Genomic DNA, 24,697 nt, shown 5'->3' on the forward strand with positions numbered 1-24,697 from the left:
CGTAACCCGAATTGCCATAGGCGCTAATGGAAAAAAAAGCCGCGGCTCCGCCGCGGCTCCATTGAAAATAGCGCCGAGGTTTTTTCGTAACCCGAAAAAACCTTCGTAAGCCGAAACAATAAATCCCTATGGGATTTTTTCGTATCCCGAAAAATTCGTAAGCTGGGTAATTCGTATCCCGGGGTACCACTGTATTAGTATACCACCACTCCATACTAGGGTTAGGGACCATGTAGTTGGTGTGCAGTCCCTAACCTTTGTATTGCCATGCCACAAAGTACCCATCTGTATCGGGCCTCAGTTACACCCAAGCAGTAAGAAATTATTTACTATTTGAAAACATAGCAACACTTGATCAGGAATGATGGATTTCAAAAAAAATGCATGAAATGTTCCAGGATTCTCACTGAAGTATCCAAGGCCAGGAAGAAGAAAAAGAGGAGGAGGAGGAGGAGGAGGAGGAGATTGTTGTTCTTTGAGCCAACAAAACTAACAGCCTTATTTCAATTAATCAAATTTATATCAAATAAAAATCATCTCACCTGAAGAAGATTCTAGTCTGTCCAATTTACTAATTAGCCAATCAAGATTATTAGAAAATTGAGCACAATTATTTCTGTTACCACGGATGAGAGCAGCTGAAAAAAAGATTTGAGATAATTGCTTAATACAAACTAGAGACATTTTAGTATAATGTCAAAATAAAAGTACGTAGAGAGATCTTGTAGCACCTGTGAGACTAACTGAAAGAAAGACATTGGCAGCATGAGCTTTTGTAGACCCCTCCATTTTCATGGACTTGAAATCTGCTGCCCTCATCTGTTCGCAGGCGGCAAATGGAGGGGGACAAAATGGGGCGTGCGCCAATGGGGCTTGAATATCAGCAACTGGATCCCCCATGGAAACAAAGGGGCGACTATACTTTCTCAGATGCATTCGGTTTCGTCTCTAGTAAATACATGCTGTATTCACTACCTTACCATTTATACTTGACATGATTCAACTGAATAACAAAATTGGTATGAGTCTATGTAATACTGTATCATTGATAACTGATTATCACAGTTCCAGTGGGACCCAAAAGATACTTGCACAGACTAATCATTTAATAACATTAAGCCATCATTTCCATATCTTAGAATCATACAATCATCAAATTGTAGAGTTGGAAGAGACAACAAGGGTCATCCAGTCCAATCCTCTGCCACAACTCACAATCAAAGCCTCCAAAGAAGGAGACTCCACAACACTCTGAGGGAGTGTGTTCCACTGTCTAACAGCTCTTGCTGTCAGGAAATTCCTCCTAAGTCAGTGCTTAGTTGCAAGTTATTTGATGTAGACGACTTGCAATTACTCACCCACACCCATACACCCACAGTTTGCCAGGAACCAATACCATTTGGTTTCCATTGGCTAAAATTGTTTCTTTTTCCCCTAGAAACATGCAGTCAGTGGCTCAGGGATTGGCACCAATCCATACCACCACTTTGAGCAGCACTATGTTTGTTGATATAGAATTTTAATGAGTGGACAGTGACAGTGCTGTCAATGATAAAATAATATTTAGAAATAGGGCATAAAGTGCCTCCATTATGGTCTTGCATCTTTCTACTCTGTGTACAAGAGTCTTCACTGTTTTTGTCTCCGTTCATTCTCTATCCTGAATACAAACATGAAGAATTTCTTAATCTTAAAAGGAAATATTGGCCCTCATGGGCCAATATCAGTTTCATAAAAATTAATCATAGTCAAGTGATTTTACCCTAGCCTCAAAACTGCATTATATAATAATTCTGTATTAGAATAATTGGAATGTAGAAAGTAAGTGGACTGTTTCTGGATGGAATTTGGAACAGACCAATCTATACAATTCAAGAAAGAGAAGTCAGTTCTCCATTCACCCATTTCCATCTATTTATATGATTATTTGTATGCTGTGCATATTATTGTTTCATTTTATTGCTTCTGCATCACAGTAAATAAATAAAGCAAGCTTTACATATTGGGCTGAATGAATGTTTATCCAACTGATACATAATACAGTACCTTGTACACTGCCTATATAAAAAATTGAAATGAATTGGGAAAATATGTTTCAATTAAAGTTTCATTCATTTGCTGGAGTAAATTATTTATTAAGCAGAGAAATTACCATCCTACCCTGATTTAACCTTATAGGATGTAGCTGTACAACTCACCTAGCAACTTATACAGCAGATTCAGAATTTCTTTCCATGCTGTACCATTTTCTTCTCTACCAACTCCTGTAAAATGTGCTGTACTATAGTAGACATTTAACCGATCAATGCAGTTCAAAACCAGGGCCAGCATCCCCTGTAAAAGGTCATAAGTAAACAAAAATATCCTTAATGTCCATATATTTGTTCATTCACAGTGTTAAACATTTAACCAAAATTATTATTTTAAATGCACTTTAAATGAAACATTTTAGCTTTAAAATGCTGTATATAATATGCTTCCTTCGGAAAATAATCTATTTGACTACTGTCTGGCATTGGGGTGTAATATGTGCAGAACACGAGCCTCAATTCAAGTATTAATCCCAACTGGAATAGAATCACCAAACCAATTAGAACTTGCTTAAGTCTACATTAGATTCAGTGGGTCTTTGTTGTTGTGTGCCTTCAAGTTATTTCCGACTTATGGCACACCTAAGGCAACACTATCATGTGGTTTTCTTGCCAAGATTTGCTCAGTGGAAATTTGCCATTGCCTTCCTCTGAGGCTGAGAGTGTGTGATTTACCCATGGTCATCTACTGGGTTTCATAGCCAAGCTGGGAATCAAACCCTGGCCTCTAGAGTCATAGTCCAGCACTCAAACCACTGCACCATGCTGGCTCACTCAGTGGATCTCTCTCCTCTAGTAGAATTGATTGTTGGATTTAGGTCATGATTCTTTAATCTTCCCCAGAAGGGAGGATAAGGCAAGCACCAAGTTAAGGAAGCTTTGTAGCCCTGGGGTAGGTTGGGTGAATTCAGACTGGGAGAGCTGGTCTACCAACAGTTTTAGGGCGTGCTAGCTCACTACTAGCTGAGGCCACATAAATCCTGTTCACTGCTATAGAATATCTGTTGGCTCCTTCAATAATCAATAAATTGTTCTTTTATTTCATTGGCTTGACTTTGTATCTTGTGGATCTTCTGGAAAGATATAGCGTGACACCAATTCCAGCTCTAATGCTACAGCACTAATCCAGATCATGGCTGCTCCTAGCTGATTTTAAGAAAAAGTTCCTGGAAGATCTGATCATTTCGTTCAGAGGCTGGTACAGAAGTTGTGCTGGAAACTGTATGGGGTCACTGGAGGCAATGGAACCCCCCCCCCCCGCCCCATAGTGATTTAGCCAGGCAGTGTGTGGCTGGCTGTGGGGGGGGGCAGGCAAGCAAGGCAGCCCTGGATGCACCAAAGGGAGCAACGCCATTGCTCAGAAGCCATGTCGCATTTGCCCTTCTGTAACGCTATACATACAGTGATATATGCTGCTGTGTGCCTTCAAGTTGGTTCTGACTGACAGGGATCTTGAGGTGAACCTATCACAGGGCTTTCTTGGCAAGATTTGTTCTGAGTGGGTTTTGTCTTTGCCTTTTTCTAAGACTGATAGAATGTGACTTAAGCAAGGTCACCCAATGGATATCCATGGCCAAGCAGGGATTCGTACCCTGGTTTCCACAGTCATAATCCAATGTTCAAACCACTACACTATGCTAGCTGTCACAGTAATATACAACAATTTTGATTCAGATACACAGACTTAGAGAATCAGTGGTCTAAACATGCAGAGCAAGATGGCTCAATTTGAACTTGAGAGGCTCATGTGATCTATCAGATAAGGGAAGGGAACAAATAAAAGCACAAATAAGCCTTCCTAACCTCTTCCTTGAATAGATTTTGTCTGTTCTTAAGTGAACGAAGTTTATTTTGTTTATCCTCGTGTTCTAGTTCCTCTTCTGGAGGCAGAAAGTATGTAATCAAGTCTTGCAGAGTCTGAAGTACCTCTTCAATGGGCAGAGTGATGGAAGATGAAGCTCTGTTATTTCCACTAGATATTTATTGAAAGACAATTTGTTTTAAAAAATAGTCAGTACAACTTAAAAATGATTCAGCTTAAAACAGATATCTTCTTAGCTGTAGAATATTTAGTGTTATCTTTTAAATTTTAATACACTGTTGAGTAGGGCATATGGATAGATTTATTAAGTTGACTTACTGTAGGAAGAATTACACTGACATGTTGGGAAACAAAAACAAATAAGATGGGGAAAAACTGAAAAGGAGGGTTGAGGACAAATTAAGAGATAAACAGACATCTTCATACACTGTAAATTAACAGAATTTCTTTCCAAGTTAACATGATTAAGATCAAATTGGAAATCTCCATATATCAGAATCAAATAAACCAAATGCCATAAAGTTAGAGTGTTTACTATACCTTATAAATTGACTAAATAATCTTGTTGTATTCAGAATGATTCTAGCAGCCTGAGATTCCTCATGTTGACATCTTTGCAATGTGAGACCATCATCCATGTGTCCTTCCTGATGTAATATAACCTACAAATAATGGACAAAAAATAATGTAGAAATATTTTCCCATTCTTGTCAGTAGTGTTAAACACCTTGCCACAGGAATTTTATATTGATGTTACTTTTATATGATAGAGGTGTGATAAGAGTTTTGCTAATCTAGTTTTTAAAATGCAAAACAGTAACAACTGTCCAGAATAGTCAAATTTGTATTTGTTGCCTGAGTGATCCTGACAATCAAGTCTGGAAATCAGAAATTATTCCTTGTTTTAACATCACAGCAAACTGGTTTGATAGAACACAATCTTCTATTAAGCTGTTACCCAAGAAGGTGGGGGGACCTGAGGGCCCCACCTACAATGATGGTATCTCCTTGGTATCAGAGGGAGGATTATTAGCTCAAAAGGAGCCCTGTATGAGGTTGGGTAACTTCAGGGACCTTTCTATGTATACCAGTACTAACTACTGAGAGACTGAAGTTTGAATGAATAAAAGAGTTTTGTTTACTTAGTGCAATCTTTAAGAATAACAAAGATCTGATGATCTTCTCATGGAAAGAACAATAGGATTCCAAAATGACTGATGAATTTAAATTTGGAGTAACAAAACATTGATAGGATCTGAGACAGCTCTTGGATGGTTAGATAGGAAAGTTGAATCAGGACACAGCCTGGGATAAGAAGAAGGTATGGTTTTAAGCTGCTCTTGTGATGGGACTCTCTCAGTCCCTACTGCAAGAGGATATGTGAAATGGCTGGGAGAGGATGATTTAGACTATATTTAGTGTTATCTAGATTGTCCACATGTCTTTTAGCCAATGTGCCATTCCCATTTGAAATTTCTTAGTGTTTCAAAAGTCACTGTGACTTCTTAAAACATGCCTGATGCTAGATATGAAAATGTGAACCCCATGCTAACAAATCTGGCTACACAGCAGGATCACATGCACACATGAATGTCCTCCCCCTCTTTTAAGAACATAAAGAAAATGATATTTGAATGCAATCTGATTTTTCAATTTCTTGCAAATAACAACTACAAATTCTGAAATGTTCAGTAAGACTATATTATCTAAATTATAACACAAAAACAACACAAATTTGGCTATTCTGTAGGTATTCTCCTGAGAGCTGACAAGTATTTGTGGCACACCCCAGCCTTAGATGTTTATCACACTATGCTCTTAAAGAGCTACTATTCCAGTGTGACTCCTCTAGCAGCCTCCTGTTGCATGCTGGGATTGGCAGTTTTAAGGAGCTGAACTTCTCTGCCTGGGAATTCTAAATACCCCTCCTTAAAACTGCCAATCCCAGCATGCAACAGGAGGCAGCTAGAGGAGTCACACTGGAATAGTACCTCTTTAAGAGCTCGTCTGATAAACACCTCAGGCACGACTCAAGGTCTTAGTTGACCTTCCACTTACCAAAAGGACAGCTGGTTTCCACATGCTCTACCTGACAAGGTGGCTTAATTCTTTGGACCACTGATGAAGACAATTGTCGAAATGCATTTGGTCTTTTTTTGAAACTTTTAACACTTTTATCTGTTTTGGGCATACTGCACATCCCTTTGTACTGTACAAGCCTCTGTTTCTGCACTCTGTAAACTATATCAATATTGTATTTATTTGTTTCCATACATGGTGTGAGACGCAGAGGAATTGTTATAGTTCTGCATTATTCTGGGAATTGCAGTTTCCAAGCCCAGTTCTGTTCAACAACTTTCAGAGGGTGGCTTATAGGCTAGAATAAGCCTCACAGCTGGCTTTAGCCCTTGTTCAGTTTTTAATACATGGTTCCAATAAAATCACAGTTTTTTTTAGCTTTTTTCCCCCTAAACTCTGTGTTCTTTTCATTCTCCTGAACCTCCCAGAGTAGCTCCAGCAGTCCTGGAGGATGATGTCATCATCATACACTGGTTACCAGAATACATTTAGTGATGATCCTCCAACCTCAATCCCCCCCCCCCCCCACTATCCTGCTGCCCACTACTGGCAATGATGTGGGAGTCAGTGGGGGAAATGTATCTGGTCTCAGAGGGAATAATCTTCAAATCTATCGAAAGACTGGGGGGGGGGAATGAAACAGGGGCTTCAGAAGTATTCTGCATATCATGGTCACCTGACATTTAAGAAGCCTCTTTTGTTGTTGGTGGTGTTTTGACTCTTTGAATATTCTTTCCATCCCCATTTTATACAAACAATCCATACTCTGGATTGAATTCATGTGTTCTTCACCAATTTTTTTAATAGCCATTTAAAAAAGAAATACATTATCATCATCACCATCATGATTATTATCTTTATTTAAACTCCCTTTCACATGAAACACATTCAAACAAATATAGAATGTTATACTGCTCCATTGTTTTGGTAATTGGGTTACATCTCAGTAGTGAAAATAAAGGGGTTTTGCCCACCTCTTTCTGACACTACTTGAAGGATATAATACCCCTGGTTAAAAAAAAGAGTGAGAATTCCAAATATACAATTGAAAAAGTGACTTACATTGCTGAAGGAGATGGAACTTCTGTTTGCAGAATATTTAACAAGGCTCAACTGTGCACATGCAATTTCTTAAACATTTGCAAAAAGTTCCAACAAAAAGAAGCCAAGGGGTGAAAAGTGATACACAGAGGCATACTTATAAAATCAACTGAAATTAAAGGAATTAATCTTGCCTTCATCTCAATTAACTTCCAGAAAACATAATGAAAAAACACTGCATAAATAATAAAGCAAATTAGAGGCCACCTCCCCAAAGTCCATGTGTGAATGCCTCTGCATATAACAGTGGCATGGAGCATCCTGCTATTCAACAGAGTATCTCTCAGCTGGGCATCTAGTGGTATAGCCTTTTGTGCATCTATGGACAGAGGCTATTCACAACTGGAACACTGTATCAAAGTAAAGGTAGTGAACCCATTCAGTGCATCTTAAAGGGAAATATTCTCTCAAAACTAATTTCACAGATAATGACATCATTAAACATTTACATATCCAGTTTGGATGTCCCTTAGAAAACAAGACATTTAAATATTTTGTTTGTTTACCTTTCTTTTCACTGGTCCTAAACGTGTTGTTTTAGCATCCTGTGCTTTGTAAGTCAGCCACAAGCTACTGGCCACATGCTGTACAAAACAAACAGAATCACCATACTTTATTTCAGGAACTCCCATGCCCTCGATATCACGTTTGTGAGTAGACTCCAGTTTTTCCTTTATGTCACAGAAAAAGAAAATGTAGAATAATATTAGTGGAATTAAGTTGGGTTGTGATTTTTGTTAAAATAATTCTAAATCAAGTAGGAAATGCACCAAGGAGGTAAAAGGTGCAAACAAGGTTTTCAAGACATATAGAAATCTGATAGGGAACTGCCCAGGAAGATGTACCCTCTGCCAGTCCCATGCTGATTGCTTCTGCAACAAGTTGGATTTTTAAAAAACCCATTAATACTAGCAGCAAAGTTTACCAGTGTGGACAGGTATATTTTTTTGTTTTGTGAATACATGATTTGATTTTTAAAGCAAAGGTTCTTTAATAGAACTTCGTGTCTCTTTGTCCTACAATGTACATCCAGAGAAAAAGGATAGATTGCTTGCCTGTATTTATGGTCTGTAAATTCACACATAGGGATTATTCTGGGTCTTCACAGAGCTGGTGAGAAACTTCTAGAGCTGAGCTACTGTAAGTGTTTTCAGTGGGAACTCTGCCCTACTCCAATATACATGTCTGGGTGGGGTGCTCTATTGACAGATCACAACAGAAAGGAAGAGCTGCTCAATATCTATTTTGCTTCAGGTTTTCTACCTGATGGACTGTATGCTTCTATGCGGACACCTTGGCAAGGAATATGGATTGCAAATCAAGATTGATAAGGAGATACCGGTAGTTAGAAATTTCCTACTTAATCCAAATGAGTTCAGATCTGAAGGACCAGATGTACTGCATCCCAGAGTATAGAAGAAACTTGCTAACATTCTCACAGAACCACTTGCCACTTGCTAGAAGGTCCACAAATAGACATGATTATTTGCTATTCATTGCAAGAATACTGCTGTACAGTTGCTCTTTTGGTCTATGGAATCCAGCTTCCTCCTCCTTGGTTCAGCAAAAGTTTTCTTTTTCTTTTTCTATGGGGCTTCCATAGTGATAGAATTTTTGGTTGGACAACTGAACAAGCACAACACTCCTCCAAGAACATGTAGAAAGTTTTAGTGTTTCAAGGGATCAATGCAATGGGAAGTGACATTTTCCATAATTTCCCAGCAAAATCAACCAGAGAATACATATTGTGGTTGAAAGTTTAGACTTGTACTCTTCTGTCAACCAAGTCCATGGGATTAGGGTTTAAATGTCTAATTCTAGAGATCTTGCCACTCAAAGTACCTGGTCTGCATAGGACTATATATCCTCAGTGGCATACGGTTTTGATGCATGGTGCGGGTGGGGGGAAAAGAGTAGTTGAAAAGAATATGGAGATAGCAGTGATTCATAATCTAATTCTTCTGAGTCAGATCTTTATTGACAGAAGAGTTTTATTTGGCTGAAAGTCCTGAAAATCATAATTCAGCCTTTACAACTGAACTTGTGGGGGTCAAAGATACCTAAGGTCATTAGAAGGGTCGAATACGCCAACTCTGCACAAGTGCAGAACAACCCATATGTGTGAATCACAAAGACCATGAAAACAAAGCATCATATGTAAGCCCTGCTTAAATTAAGGGACACAAGCACTTCCTATGACTGAAAAACAAACCCATGCCTACTTTGTTGGATAGCACCTAAAGTTGTGGTTAAGGAAAAAAAAGGGGGATTAAATTATCTTTAAAATAAAACATAATACAAAAGAAGTAAATTTAATAAATGTCACCTCAATTATGTTAATTTCTCTTTTTTACTTCAGTGGATTATAGCTGTCACAATTCACTGTCAATTTAAGTCTAAATAGATACATTGTCAAATTAAACAAAATGAAATTGAGTTTTAGTTTCCTCTTTGGGGATGTCAAGACCACACGGAAATTAAATCATATCAAGCTGATGGAGAATGCACTGTAAAATTAAATGTATTTGTAATGAAAGTTAACAATGAAAAGAAACATATCATAGAATCATAGAATCATAGAGTTGGAAGAGACCACAAGGGCCATCCAGTCCAACCCCCTGCCATGCAGGAACTCTCAATCAAAGCATCCCTGTACATACGCACAGATTTAAAATGTCTGTCTCAAATAAAGCAAAATTAACTAGTAAAAGAATAACCCATGTATTCAGCATAGAATGCCAATATATCAGTTTTTCACTGCAGTTCAGCAAACACATTTTAAATCCCTTTTAAAAAGCAGAGGTCATGATGGAAGAAAGTTCTTAACAGAATCAGACAGCTGAATAGATGGAAAGTGTGCTTTTATAATATATGTAACTTTTAAGCTGAACGGGTGTAAGGGTGTAAAATAGAAAAGCTATGATTATTTATCACAAATGCCATGTCACTTCTATCCAGAAAACAGAAAAACAAAGAGAAGAAACATCAGTATGCATAATTAGTACCGAAGCTGAGACGTAAGGATATACGTCTACGTGACAGGGCAAGTGAACTAACCAGATAGATGTGCATTTCCTTGTACATGGCCATTAGTAGTTATGTACAATGTGTTATGAATGTCTAGAACTATCCAATATGAAAAGAAGAAGATGACATTATAATTGGACAGAGTCAGTCAAGAAAGTCACAGCCTCCAAGTTTGCAAGACTGTAGCAGGGTTGTTAATAACATAGGAGTTTATCACACAGGGGAGAAAGCGTCATGCTCCCAATTTTTTTCTCTTACCATTGCGGGTTTGCACAATTGGGCAATAGCAATGAAACAATAATGGGAGATGATCACACTTAAACCAAAAATGATGCAGTTCCACTTTAATTACAGAAGAATAGTGCTTTTAGTGTACATACCTGAAGAGTTTTGGTCCCATTTTTGTAGTCTCTGCACAGGTGCAGAAGAAATATTCTGGCGGTTCAGGAAGTAATCTTGCTGAATAGCAAGCTGGGAATGAAACCACACTTGCAGAAATGCGCAATTGTGAAATTGAAGTGCTTTGTAAGTACACACCTGTGTCAATAACATTTAGATTGCACTTTTGAGATGTTATTAATGATTTAAATTGTTAATACAATGTGACGGGAACATAACACTTTGATAACTTGTGGGCAATGCGATCATCCTGACGTCGTGTGGTCATCACAATGATAACAGAAAAAAAAAAAAAGGAGCATGACACTTTTTCCCCCGTGTAATAAACTCCATAGTGTTTGGGGGGGTTTCTCATTCATACGGTTGCCATAACTCAAACCTGAAATGATGGCAGTTAACAATAAGAACTATGGAAGCCTATTAGTAATATTTTGCAGTTCAGTTTTTTTTGTCAGCTTTTATCACTGATGGCCAAAATCAAACTGTTAATCCCAGATAGCGTAGAACTACTGAATGAATGGACAGGCAACACTTTTGTACGCTTCATTGATTTAGCAGGTTACTCTAATTAAGACTAACAATTGCATTTAGGTCACTATTTTTTTTGCAAGGAAACAAGTTTTGAAAAACTGAACGACTGAGAACAAATCCACACTGGGCAAATCCAGTGTGGCAGAATATCTCTCTCCAAATGTTCATCAGCTACTACCATACTGTAGTAGAAGTACGGGGATCAAATTTTAAATAGTAAAAAGAGAAAGCAGATGAGAAATACTGAATACTCTCCTTGGACACACATTCTGTTTCCTAGCATCATCTCACCCCTGAGAATTTTGACAACTGGAATTTATTTCTTTATGAAGTACCTATTTGATAAAAGTATATTTACACACGGTATTTTCATATTTTTGTTCAGATTTGATGTACAAAAATAACTTACCTTTGATGCTCTAAAACAAAATGAAGTTGATTTTGTGTCAGCTTTTTCTCTGTCTAACAAGACAAGACCCAGTTCTTCGGTCAGAGCCAAAAATTGTCCTGTTGTAATGTGTCGAAGACGAAACGGCTGTCCCCAACGTATGTTACTTCCACTCCAGCTTAAATTGATTGGAAATGTTAAGAATTTGGTTCATATAGGCAAACTGAAAACATTTATACTATGATCAAAATTAATCACCTTTAGGATCTACTGATTGCTATAAAAGAGAACTAAGTAAATAAAATGAGGGGGAAAAATGTTGAACTCATCAGGCTGAGTCTTCAACAACCAATTTCGACAATGCCTTTGTACAATTACATGTTAATTGAAAAATACATGTTTTTTTATATGCCTGAAGAGCTTCTTCCTCCATTTTTGTTACAATCAGTACTCTCCCACTCTATTCCTTCTTGGATCATCTGAATATTTATCTCCTTTTAGCCTTGTAGTGTTACTTATTTTATTTATTATTAAATATTTTTCTTCCTGAATGGAAAGAAAGTGTTTAGCCTTCTGTTCCAAAAACTCGGAACTAACAGCAAATGTTCGGTTCCAAAAACAAAGCTCAAAATACCTTATTCGAAGTGGTTCTACTCTCCACAGTGATCTGGCACGGACACCTGCTCCTCCTGATTCATAAAATAGCCTCCTGTAAATATTTTTATGAATAAAAATAATATTTTATAAATAGTTTCACTGCTATGTAAATCAGAACTCTGACTCCAGCAAAATCAGTGTGTAACATTACAGTGAATGAATTTCAACAAGAAAAAAGTGCTATATCTTGGCCAGAAAATAAAAAATCATAAAATAGCTTCCTGTAAAAGAGCAAAAAGACCAGGATGGGTGACACCTAGCAGTACATGTACCTGGACATACACCAAGCAGTACATGTGAAAAGGATCTAGGGGTCTTTGTAAATCACAAAGTAAACATAAGTCAACAGTGTGATGCAGGGGCCAAAAAAGTAGTATCATAATAATACACAGCACTATACATCCTAAACATACATACTGCCTAAGATTATACACTAAAATGTACAGTTAGTGGGGGTAAATCCTATGTGCAGCAAGCAGAGAACAGCAGAACTTCTACATTTTATTCAGTTACCTCTAAACTGTTAATGTCTATTAAAATTTTCAAGCAACAGGGCACTCTATTGACATGTGGATCTTGATAGTTGCTCAATTATCCTTCACCAACCCTAGTATAGGCACAGGTCAGAGTGCCAAAAAGAGTGCCGGAGAGATGCCTCTCTTTGCTTCGCAACAGTGCCACAACAACCAAATTGCATGACGCTGCTGTGCAGCAAGAAAGGAGCTCCTTTTTGGCAGCATACTAGCGCCAAGCCAAAGCACCAGCTACGGTGCGATGATGTGCCAGCGGCGCAGCCCCATTTGGATGCTGTGCTGCTTACACATCATCGCTGCATGCCCATCTGGATGGTGCCACGCAGCTGCAGCACGCCCATGACATGCTAGGGTTGCAGGGCGTGTGCATGCCCCACCCCTGAGCAACCCTAGCACATCATCGGCGTGCTACAAAGGGCCTGTCTGTACCGGACCATAGATACATCAGCCTTAATAACTCCCAAAGACTCCTAGAAAAAGCTATAAAATTTACTATTGAGTAAATAAAAGTTTACTTGTCTGAGAAAATATCTGAGACATTTTCATATTCCTTAATGTAAGTTATTCTTGGGCAGCTGTATTGCACTATGATTTATGTGGGCTCTACATATGTCAGTGACAAATTTCTTTTCTTTCACATCCATCTTGAACTGCAGAGCAATTATGATGAGAGCATAAACCACTGTTTCTGTTTCTGTGCAGTGCAAAAAGTTTAGCATCCTGAAGTGTTACTGCATGCAGTTTCTCTCCACGTCTTTAAATGAAGGAATTCCATTGCATAACTGCATAATTAAAAATGGGAACAAACTATACAACGTATCATAACTTACTTATGTGGTGAATCATTGTGTTCTGTCGATGGAATTGTCAAACACTCGTCATGGCCATGAAATAAACGTAATACATGACCACCAAGTAGATATCCTGGAAAAGAAGTTTTATCCCCGTTAATTTTGAATTTTTTAAACAAATAATTATCTGGGAAAGCTGCTGTGTTTATCTAAATATATAACTAGTAGCTCAAACCTCCCCCTGGCTATAAGCATACAATAATGATGTAAGCAAGATGTCATCATAAACAGTCATTTATGCTGAACCAGCATAAACAATCATCACCATGCCATAAATCATCATTTAAGAGAATGGCCCAAAGTTCAAGTGCTGCCTGCCGTCAGAAGGTTTTGCTTCTGTTTTTTTTCTTTGTTATAATCTGATTTATTGCAATTAATCTTAATTGTGCTCATTTTGTAATATGAAATTAGGGTTATTTTTCCCAAACAGGCCACAGTTAAGAGTAAGTAAAATTTATAGTTTACACATTACTTTGTGTGATGTGTAACACTTAAACTTGGAGGGTGGGCGGTGGAAGCTTCTGGTCTTCTTTTTATGTCTGTACTAGAAAATATGCGAAGAGGAGGGTGCGACTGAGAGCTCCCTGCAGATAATTCTTTTTACTATAATCACTATAAGTCATAGTTTATGATGTCTAAATACAGCTATTCTCTCTTAACTTCAAGCTTGTGTCCAGCCTACAGCACTAATGCATACTTACTATATGGAGCTGTTGTAAGGATTACTGACATAATGTACACTACATATTAGGATTACTGACATAAGGTACTCTACATTGCTATTTAAGTGCTAAGTATGGTGATCATGACAACAATGACAATGATGATAATGTGAACATCAAACTCATAGAACAGATGGTGACTAAACAGGAATGAGATCTTGGGGCTGTGGTGTATAGCTTAATGAATTACTGAAGCAGTGTTCTGCAACTGTGAAAATAACAAATTCCACTTCAGGGACTATTAGGAAAGGAATTAAAATTGAACCTGCCAGTACTGTAACAACCCTTATACAAGTTCAGACATATTTGGAACACTAATGTATAGTTCTCATCATTCCATCTCAAAAAGGATCTCATAGATATTGCTAGAAAAGATACAAAAAAGAGCAAGTAAAAGCCTTACAGGGAATGGCTACATCATTTGTTGAGTCAGGGGTGACTGTTGAAAAGAGGTAGATTTGTATTCTTGAAATAGAACCAGTCGAATGAAATTTATCAACAAGAAATTTGTGATAAAGAAAAAAAAGTCACATAATGTTCTTCACATTTTCCAAAGACAGGCTGTTCTAAAATATTCTATTTTGCCTTGCCGTGCTCCTATCTTCCTGCCTATAGTTCTATAATAAAAAGAAACTGGTGTGCTATTCTTTGAACCTTTAGCCTGAACGGTGTGACTGATGCCTTGTTAAACCTCTGTACTGTTCATAATTAGAACACTATTGAAGCTCTGTTGCTGAACAATGATACCGCCTGTGAAACTTTCCTTCATTTCCTTCCCCTTTCATTATTCCTCTCAGTTTGCATTCACTGATTTTGAAAGTGCTACTTAAATGTCACATGTTGACATGTAAAGTGCAAAAGCCATTTTCTACCACCCACACATCTTGCTACTGCTCAGTAAGTTGTTCCACCAAAAATATATGCTACAGACATAAAAAATAGTTCAGAGAAGGGGCTTTGAAGTGTGGGGTACAGAAATGGAACATTATCATGTACATGGTGCATAGTTTCATTAGCAGAGCTTGGTAGTAACAAGTTCAGTTAACATAGTTACTTTCTACTAGTTAATATTGGCAGCAACAAAGGTATATCAACCTTTCAAAAGCAATGTAATGGGGTCAAACAGACCAGCAGGTTGGATCCCCAATCACCCCCTGATCAGTGTGGGATTATGGCGACTGGACGCTATGGTCCCAAAGCTGACTGCTGTTGTGGTCCAGAATGGACTGCTGGCAAGGAGCAGTTTTCTCTTACTGCCAGCTTTGGGCTGCATTAGCTGGCCTCAGCCCACCTTCTGGCTAATCCAGGCCATGCGTCATTTGCACACCTTGCCCCTGAATCAGCCAAAGGTGACACTTTTTACCCATCTGTTTAGGGCCTAATGAATACAACCAAAATTATTTTATTGGTGTAATAAGTAAGTGCTCCTAGTTAAATATTACTTTTTAAATAGCATTTTAGAAGTATTTTTATAGGATCCTCACCATTTTCTTGTGGATAGAAAGGTTTTGTTCTCTCAAAAAAGTAACAGAAAGCAATAGAAAATTAATTATCCCTGCTAGAAGTAATACATATTATCTTTCAGCACTGTAATACTGTAAAAAGTAACAGGAATTGATTACTTTTAAATATAAACTTTCCAAGCTCTAGATACCAAGCACTTCAATACAAAGTACTCTGAAAGCATTCCTGACTTTTTTCTTTCAGGAGAGCATTCTGACATGATGGCAGTGCAATGGGACTCTACCATCCAAAAATCCAAGGTCTCAAAGAGTATGCAGAATGAAACTATGGTCCAAAACGCACAGCAGAAATAATCCAGTTTGAGACCACTTTAACTGCCCTGTCCCAATGTTAGGAAATTTTGGGAACTGTAGTTCTGTGAGAGGTCTAGCCTTCTCTGTCACAAAGCTCTGGTGTCACAATATACTACAGTTCCCAGGATTCCTAGCAATGAGCCAGGGCAGTTAAAGTGGTCTCAAACTGGATTATTTCTGCGGTGTGTTTTGGACCTATGTTTGAAACAAGAATCTGATCTGAAAAGCCAAAGAAATTCCAGAATTTATGTAGCTAGGACGTGTCACTCTCATACATAAACAAGGATGCAGGGGGAATATATCTTCCTGATTCATTTGCGAGTGGGAGATAGGAGAGATATCTCTTCTTCTGCTTTCCTCTCCCAAAACCATTCTGATGAACAGCTGAAAAGATTACCACTGGCTCAGCCAAATGTTATTTTGGACTGCAGAGGGACCTTGTAGCAACTTTGAGATTAAGCATGCAACTCCCATTCTTGCCATGATCACACTAATGAAAGGAAGTGTTTACATACCAGTTTGGGAACACTGTCTATTGCACATCTCTTCCATAGTGGAACTGGGCTGTTGCTAGTCCCACATATTCTCTTTTGCCCTCATCCTTAACCCCATTTTCCTGCCCTATGTCCTATCTAGCATGCCTTTGGGGGAGGGAGGGTGTGTGTGTGTATGGTTGCTTTCTAGTGCAAATCTGGGGTCTAGTTTTAACTAGGGTTATAGTCATAATTTAACAAACCTTCTTCAACGCTACTTCCTGAACAAGTGGGATGCACATTCCACAGAGTTTGCATAAAGGAGGCGTCCACTTGAATGTTTCCATATGCTACAGACAGATGCTGGAAAATAAAAACAAATTCAGCCAGAACAAAATGAAATATTAATACACCTTAATTTCTCAAAAGAAGTACAAACAGGTTTGCCACAAATTAGTTTTATAAATAAAATCAATCCCATTAAATCTGTTTTAGGATAAGACCTGCATCTCTGTGTAAACAGCACCACACTTCAGTTGTTTCTCAAACTAAGGCTCATGGTCCATGCCCTAGTGATCTCACAACTTGATTACTGTAACGTCCTCCTGGCTGGGCTTCCTCTTTCTCACCTCCGTCCTTTAATCTCTGTCCAGCATTCAGCTGCACGCATTATCACTACTGCCCAGCGCTCTGACTATATCTCTCCTGTCTTGGCATCCCTTCACTGGCTCCCCCTCCCTTTCCGTATTCAGTATAAGTTCCTGCTGTCGACATTTAAAGCCTTCCATGGTCTGGTCCCTCCTTACTTATCAGACCTTCTTTCTCCTCACCTTCCCACCAGGGCCCTCCGTTCTGGTAGTCAAGGTCTGCTGTCTCAGCCCAGGATTTCCTCTGCCCCATCCTGGATTTGCCCCTTTTCACTTGCTGCCCCTCACTCCTGGAACCTTCTTCCCCCACAAGCAAGAGCCATCACTTCTTTAACCAGCTTCAAAACGGAGTTGAAAACCATCCTGTTCAGAGAAGCCTTCCCAGGCTTTGCATAATTGTCGCTTACTATTTGATGTTCTTTTGGTGCCTGTTTATCGAACCATTTCCTGTATTGCTATGTACTGTATATGTATTATCCTACTTGAGAGTATGTATTTTCCCTGGAAGAAGATTAACCATCCATTATGAAGCCAAGCCCTCCCTCCAGTCCATCTGCCTTGGTCCAGGCCTCGGAGGTAGAGAGGAACTGCTAGACCTCTTACCTTTTCCCTCAACCACTCCCTTCTCCTTTTGTGTCATGTCTTTTTAGATTGTAAGCCCGAGGGCAGGGAACGGTCTAATTAAAAAGATTGTATGTACAGTGCTGTGTAAATTTACAGCGCTTCATAAATAAAGGTTAATAATAATAATAATAATAATAATTAAAGAGATACAAATCTTGCCACAATTCTCCTGAAAGACAGTGTTATTAGAGCCTTGTCCTTTCTTAAATTATTTTAAGTATCTACTAATTCCTTTATGGATTTCTGCCAGCAGGAGTTTAGCTGCTTTGTTATCTCACCTCATATTCATCCAACCCAAACTGCCAATGATTCTTCCCTTATAATTTATTGGGGTGGAAGATCCCCAATATGAATGCACCACCAGCATGTTATTGGCCATCCTAATTCTACCACCAAATTTTGGCAGCATAAATCTAGTTGCTAGAATAGGCAATCACAATAGACCCACTCAATCAACTGCTACATTGTGAATCAGCAGCTCATTTATGAGTCTACATTTATGCAAATCCCTTTATTTCATTGCAGCTGTTCTGATTAAGACTATCAAGAGGATTTAGACCAGTGGTATGAGAACAAACCTTAATTTCCTTTTAAAAGAAGGTTCACAGAGAGCACATTCCTTGTTTTAAAACAAAAGCATGGACCCTCCTAATTTAGAATTCCCTGTTTCCCCTCTTTCCCCAAAAGAAAATCAAGGTTATTTTGCTGGCTTCATACCCTAGTTTGTGCACTAGTAAATTTAGCAGTAAGGTGCAGCCCTCAGCCACACAGATATTGTCCAGTACTGGGAGATGAATGGGATATTTTACAATTTCTATTTTATTCCAGTAAGAAGAATCTGATCACAGTTCTATGAGAAGACAAGAAAAATGCACAAGAAAAATGCAGTTTATAACTGGGGGGGGGGGGGGGGAATAAAAGTAGAACTAGCATTGGGTAACATCTTCATGTGAGAATACATTAAAACTATAATGGGGATTGCTTTGACCCTTACCAGGTATCTTTCAGAGGATACGCTAACCAGGATAAGATCATCTCCAATCCGCACCTTTTCTCCTTCGGACCTTTGTTTAGAAGCAGGATGTATGGTCCACCAGCATGCTTCACCTACAGTATGCATACATTAGTCCTAACATTTACAACAAACAACACACATTTCTTGGATCTCTTTATAAAAGCAATCATAGCATGATTACAACACCAAAACCAAATTCTGCTTCATATTGGAAATAGTTTTCATTATGTTCACAAACTACTTCACTTCTACCATATTTCCTTTTTCTATGTTGAATTTATTTTGGAAAATACAATAACCCTGAATGCAAAAAAAAGCCAGCCAATATTTTCCTTTTCTCATCAGGTACACTTGCACTTTACTATCACAATTGCTCATTATTGTTTTTTTAAATATTTTAGCCACTTTTTAGAAAAGCTCAAAAATATGGGTGGCTGCTAGGAATGGCAAGAATATGCAAAAATATTTGGGAAATTGTTTTAAAATGTGTTTCTCAAGTGTTGAAAAACCTTTTTAAGAATAATTCTAGACTGAGAAGAAAGATACTTTTCTCATGTCTGCTTGTCTGCTGCTGCTGGTGGTCTGCCTGTTTCCACCTGTTACCTTCCTGCAAGGTGGGGGTTACCCCTTTGTGCAAGGTGCTTTTGAGACAGAGTAAGGGTCAAGACCAGTCCCTTTGGTTGGGTTAAGAATTATAATCATGGTCTTTAAAATATTCTGCCTGTTAGTGATAAAAACAAAGCAAAGATGAATGATGTATGTGTGGGAATTGATCCAGGGAGCAGCTATTAATAAATAATAAAAAATTTATTTATATACCGCCCTTCCAACGATCAGGGCGGTGAACAACATAATAATACAATAATAATATACAACACCATATACATAATAAAAACCAATACAGATATATTAAAATCAAATTAAAACCCCATCAGCCAACCATCTTGCCGTCAAAAGAGGGAGGAAGGCCAACTGGAACTTCATTCGGGGAATGCCGCTCGGAATAGGAAGGTTTTTAAATCCCTTCTAAACCGAGCCAGGGAGGTGGCCGAGCGGAGCTCTGTGGGCAGCGTGTTCCAAAGGGCCGGGGCGACGATGGAATACGACCTCCTCGTTGTGGAGGCTAGTCTAGCCCCTGGAACCCTAAGTAATTGCTGCCCAGAAGTTCTGAGGGTGCAGGGCGGAATGTATGGGGAGAGGCGGTCCTTCAGGTATCCTGGGCCCAAGCCATATAGGGCTTTATAGGTAATCACCAACACCTTGTACTGTGCCCGGAAGCAGATGGGCAGCCAATGCAGATCTTTAAGTATAGGTGTAATATGGCTGGCCCTGGAAGTATCAGTGACCAGTCTGGCTGCCATATTCTGTACCAACTGTAGCTTCCGGGTATGGTATAAGGGTTGCCCCATGTAGAGCGCATTGCAGAAATCCAATCTAGAGGTTACCAGAGCATGTACCACCGTTTCAAGGTCCCTCTGGGCCAGGTATGGGCGCAGCTGGCGAATAAGCCGAAGCTGATAACAGGTGTTCTTGACCGTCGCATTCACCTGAGATGTAAGGTGATGCGACGAATCAAGAAGCACCCCCAGACTGCGCACGGAGTCCTTTACAGGAAGCGTGATCCCGTTCAGGACAGGTGGAACCACCGCCATTCCTGGACCAGGGGAACCTATCACAAGTACCTCCGTTTTCTCTGGATTCAGACTGAGTCGGTTTTCCCTCATCCAGGCCATTACCGACTCCAGACAGGCCACGAGAGGAGAGATGCCACCCCCGGTCACTGCATCAGTTGGAGACATAGAGAAGACTATTTGGGTGTCATCAGCCTACTGATAACCCCGCGCCCCATGTCTCCGGATGATCTCTCCCAGCGGTTTCATGTAAATGTTAAATAGCATGGGAGACAGAATGGCTCCTTGAGGGACCCCAGATGTAACGGCCCTCTTATCGGAGCACACGTCTCCCAGCTGCACCATCTGGAATCTCCCAGAGAGGTAGGACCGGAACCACTGGAGCGCAGTGCCCCTGATTCCCACCTCTGCCAGGCGCTCCAGAAGGATACCATGGTCTATGGTATCGAAAGCCGCTGAGATGTCCAAGAGCACCAACAGGGACACGCTTCCCCTGTCGATGCCCAGACGGAGATCATCGACCAAGGCGATTACCGCAGTAACAGACAGAGGGAGATATGGAGTGGGGAGAAAATGGAGATTATCACATGCCAAATATGTGCTAGGATAGACACGGGTTGTCACCATAGGATCTTATTACACAGTCCCATATCCAAGTAGTAGACAGCCCATATACAATCCAGGCTTCTCTGGTAGCTGATCAACTACCAAATCACAAGGAAATGATGGGTAAACATCAGTAGTGAGTGAGCACTAAAAGCAGCTCCTCCACATGTGGCTCTAAACAATCTTCATGACTGATAGCTGCTATATGTGTAGGTTTCCCTTTACATAGCTGCTCTGTTTAGTGATCCTGGGTGAACCAGATACATCTTTGCCTCTGAAAATGTCTGACAGTGGGTCACTGAAATAAATGTATATCCTACTAGAACTGAACAATTGGATTTAGGACTGAATACCACATATGGCTACATTTTTTTTTACTGCATGGGAGTGACAAATATTTTTAAAAGTGATAATTATACTTTCATGCACAGTAGGCTTTTGTTTTCTTTAACACTCTCTCTGCATGCAGCAATACTTAATGAAAGTGATATTTTGTCTATATGGATAAAGGGAAGCTGAAAGCTTTCTTCTATAAATAATATTCATGCTCATCTAATTATATTTGTTCACAAGTACAATTCAAATTTTTGTTGCTGAAATTATTATGTATTATTGATAATAAAAATAATAATCAGTGGTGGTTTGTGGTTTCCCTAACAGTAGAATGGTAAAGCCAATCTGGGTTTTTGTTCCAATTTCAAAGGAGGTACCCATGGCACTCAAGTATCTAAGAGAAAATTCATGTCCCTACTGAAATGGAAACCACCACTATTGAAATAAATGAGACTCATTGGTCATGTGCCAGAGGGTAAGTATACCCAACCATACTGAATGCAGCCCACTAAACCTGTTTTATATCCTGCCAGGGGCTAAAGAAAGATCATGTTTTTGCAGTTTGCAGTTCTAGGTAACTGCTAAAGCATCACCATGAAGTAATTGTATATAGATTTAATTTTAAAAAATTAATTTTTACAAATCAACTTTACTCCCAGTTGGGCACTAAAGTAGGAGATAAGTACAAATGAAATATAGTAATAGTAGTAATACAAACAAGAACAATACAGTAACAGATTTTGCAGGCCTGCTGTAAATTAATCTCAGATTATACATACCTGCTGCATTTTCCTGTAGTCCCACATCAAATGCAAGTTTATCCGTCTGAGATCTTGATGTCGTCAAACAAGTCAAGTACTGAAAAACAAGACAGCTATTAGAAACACTGAAATAAATAAATTTAAATATGTCATAATGTAATATTGTATCTAAATCCAGATAATTTGTGATTTTAAGATGGACCATGAGGAAAACATAATCATATCTTCCATATCTGCTTGCAGATATGGATCACATTCCTTCCTTGATTGATTTAACAGCAGATTTGAGCCTGAGACATTTCTATTAATTCACTTATTTTGAAACCTTAGGCACATTTTGGGGTGAGAAGAATCTGTGAACTAAATGCATAAAAACAATACCAAAACTACAAATTTAATATAACAGCATTCTCTAGGAACAGGTTGTCAGAAGTGAATGATGCCTACAAATACTATATAACAACACTGCGTTATATAGTTGCTATGAAACCATAAAATATTGAATGTGACCCTGAATATTCAGCATAATATCAAGCCTGACTTTGCCACCTCTGGATGACATTTTACTAGGAACAGGAGAGAAGAGGAATCTAATTATTTAATTCCAGGAAGAAGAAACTAGGCAAATAATCTCTGAGTACTCCTTGCTTTAAAAAAAAAAAAACTATAAAATTTATGGGGTCACCATAAATTGACACACACACATACACACCCCCTCCAGAATTACACTTCCATGGTACCATATCTGGCAAAGCTAATTTGAGATGGAAGGGGGGGGGGTAATGAAATATTCACACAACGATAAGGAAGGGAAGAGGGTCACTTAAGTAATTTTCTAGCTTAGGAATCTAAACACAAAGAAATAGTATGACTGAAGCAGGCAAGGCTGTGTGAGAGAAGGAACCTTTTGCCTAACCTTTTTTGTTCATCCTGCCTAGCATACCACATGCAGTACCTGACCCTCTCTTTCAATCGCTACAGGGACAAGTGCATGGTTAACAATAAATAAAATTGCTTACCATTTCACTGAATGAATGACGAAGCAGTATAGCATGACCATACAGTAGTGTTCTGTGACCGCCACCTTGAGCTGCCTGTAAAAAAGGTGATGGAAATCTTACTACTTACAAGGACTAGAACAAACAAAATGTGATTACTTTAATAACTAAAAATAATGCATACTATTAAAACAGGCTTAAACTCATGTTTAAGGGCACTCACAGTGGCACCCAAATACTCATATTTTCAAATATTTATTGTAAAGAATGACCAATGCTTACACAGTAGCATCAATATCTGGCCATGAGCCTGTTTCACAACTCAGATTAAGGCAAAGCCCTGCAATTTCAACTAATAAGGGACTAATCTAGGAGAAGGAAAAACAGGCACTATACTCGTGAAAGAATACAACACTGCAATTTAAGAACAATATAAAGGCATTAAAAAGTATAAACATAAACTTTAAAAAATGACTAAAAATTTTTAAAAGTTAAAACAATTATGCATTTTAAAAGTAACATGTATTTTAAAATTGTATACAAACCTTACTCTGACTTGTACAGTATTTAAAAGCCCATGCAGATTTACTATTAGAAACAATACAGCATAATGTTTCCTGACCTCTAAAGAAGGAAATTGCTGCACTGCCATTTCCCATCCTTTCCTCCCAAGCTAGGTGTAGAATGTAAACTTTAATACATGGATTTTAGCATACGCCTCCATGCCTAGGCAAGAGGAATCTCATACCTGATCATGGCATCCCGTACCTGATCCGGACTTCTGCACTTTTTTAAGAACAGGATTTTCCCATTCTTTGCAAGGTGTGAGAGAAAGCCGGATTGGATACGGGATGCCATGATCAGATACAGGATGTCTCTTGCTTGAGCATGAAGCTGTGCAATAAAATCCATGTATTAAAGGTTACATCCCATGCCTAGCTCAGGAGGAAAGGACAGGAAAGGGCAGTGAGAAAATCTCCCTGACTGAAGAATTGTCAGTACTAGAGGCATGAAAGGAGAGAGGGCCTGACATTCAAACTGCAGAGAGATACCATAGTCAGTAGCTTTATAGGGCAATCCCAAGGCAGCAACAATGCTAATCTGAGCCCAGTCAAGTCAGTGTCTGTCTAGGACACTGCCATGAAATGCCATTCAAAGACATAGCTGTATTAGTCTGGAAAATAAGTATGAAAAGGGATCTTGTTGCACTTTTGAGAATAACTGAAAGAGAGAAGTTTGTAGTATGAGCCTATTTCCTTATATGCATGGGGTGGAGTGGAAAGTCCAGGGACAGATCTATATAAGCAAGCTCTGTGTGAGTCCACTATTGATGGACTGCAGTTTGTGCATACATTACAATTCTTCTATTTCTCTTTTCAACCTTCCTTTGTAGTTTTTTTTGTTCAATAACCACTGTTTTGATGTCATGTTTACCATCTTGATTTCCACAACAAAAAGCTGTATATGAATGCAATGTGAATGTAATGAAATATGAATATCGGTCCATTGTGTCAGCGAAAACTGCTGAGTGAAGAAGTGCAGTACCACCTTTTGACATTTTCAGAGGTGGAGCTGCAGCATAGCAGAGATCA

The 24,697-nt window shown here is 38.8% G+C and overlaps 1 protein-coding gene across 1 annotated transcript in view; it reads right to left on the minus strand.

The window, feature by feature from the left end:
* The window catches only part of RYR3 (ryanodine receptor 3), a 423,771-nt gene that overhangs the window by 295,722 nt on the left and 103,352 nt on the right, over window positions 1-24,697 (minus strand). Inside the window, 12 exon segments of the mRNA XM_042477733.1 lie at window positions 543-638; window positions 2,199-2,334; window positions 3,894-4,062; window positions 4,453-4,574; window positions 7,599-7,763; window positions 11,459-11,615; window positions 12,072-12,146; window positions 13,458-13,551; window positions 16,754-16,853; window positions 18,756-18,868; window positions 22,126-22,204; window positions 23,127-23,201. Of these exon segments, the coding sequence (XP_042333667.1) occupies window positions 543-638; window positions 2,199-2,334; window positions 3,894-4,062; window positions 4,453-4,574; window positions 7,599-7,763; window positions 11,459-11,615; window positions 12,072-12,146; window positions 13,458-13,551; window positions 16,754-16,853; window positions 18,756-18,868; window positions 22,126-22,204; window positions 23,127-23,201 (1,381 nt within the window).

The sequence above is a fragment of the Sceloporus undulatus genome, chromosome 1 (assembly GCF_019175285.1).
Source record: "Sceloporus undulatus isolate JIND9_A2432 ecotype Alabama chromosome 1, SceUnd_v1.1, whole genome shotgun sequence".
Classification (NCBI taxonomy): domain Eukaryota; kingdom Metazoa; phylum Chordata; class Lepidosauria; order Squamata; family Phrynosomatidae; genus Sceloporus; species Sceloporus undulatus.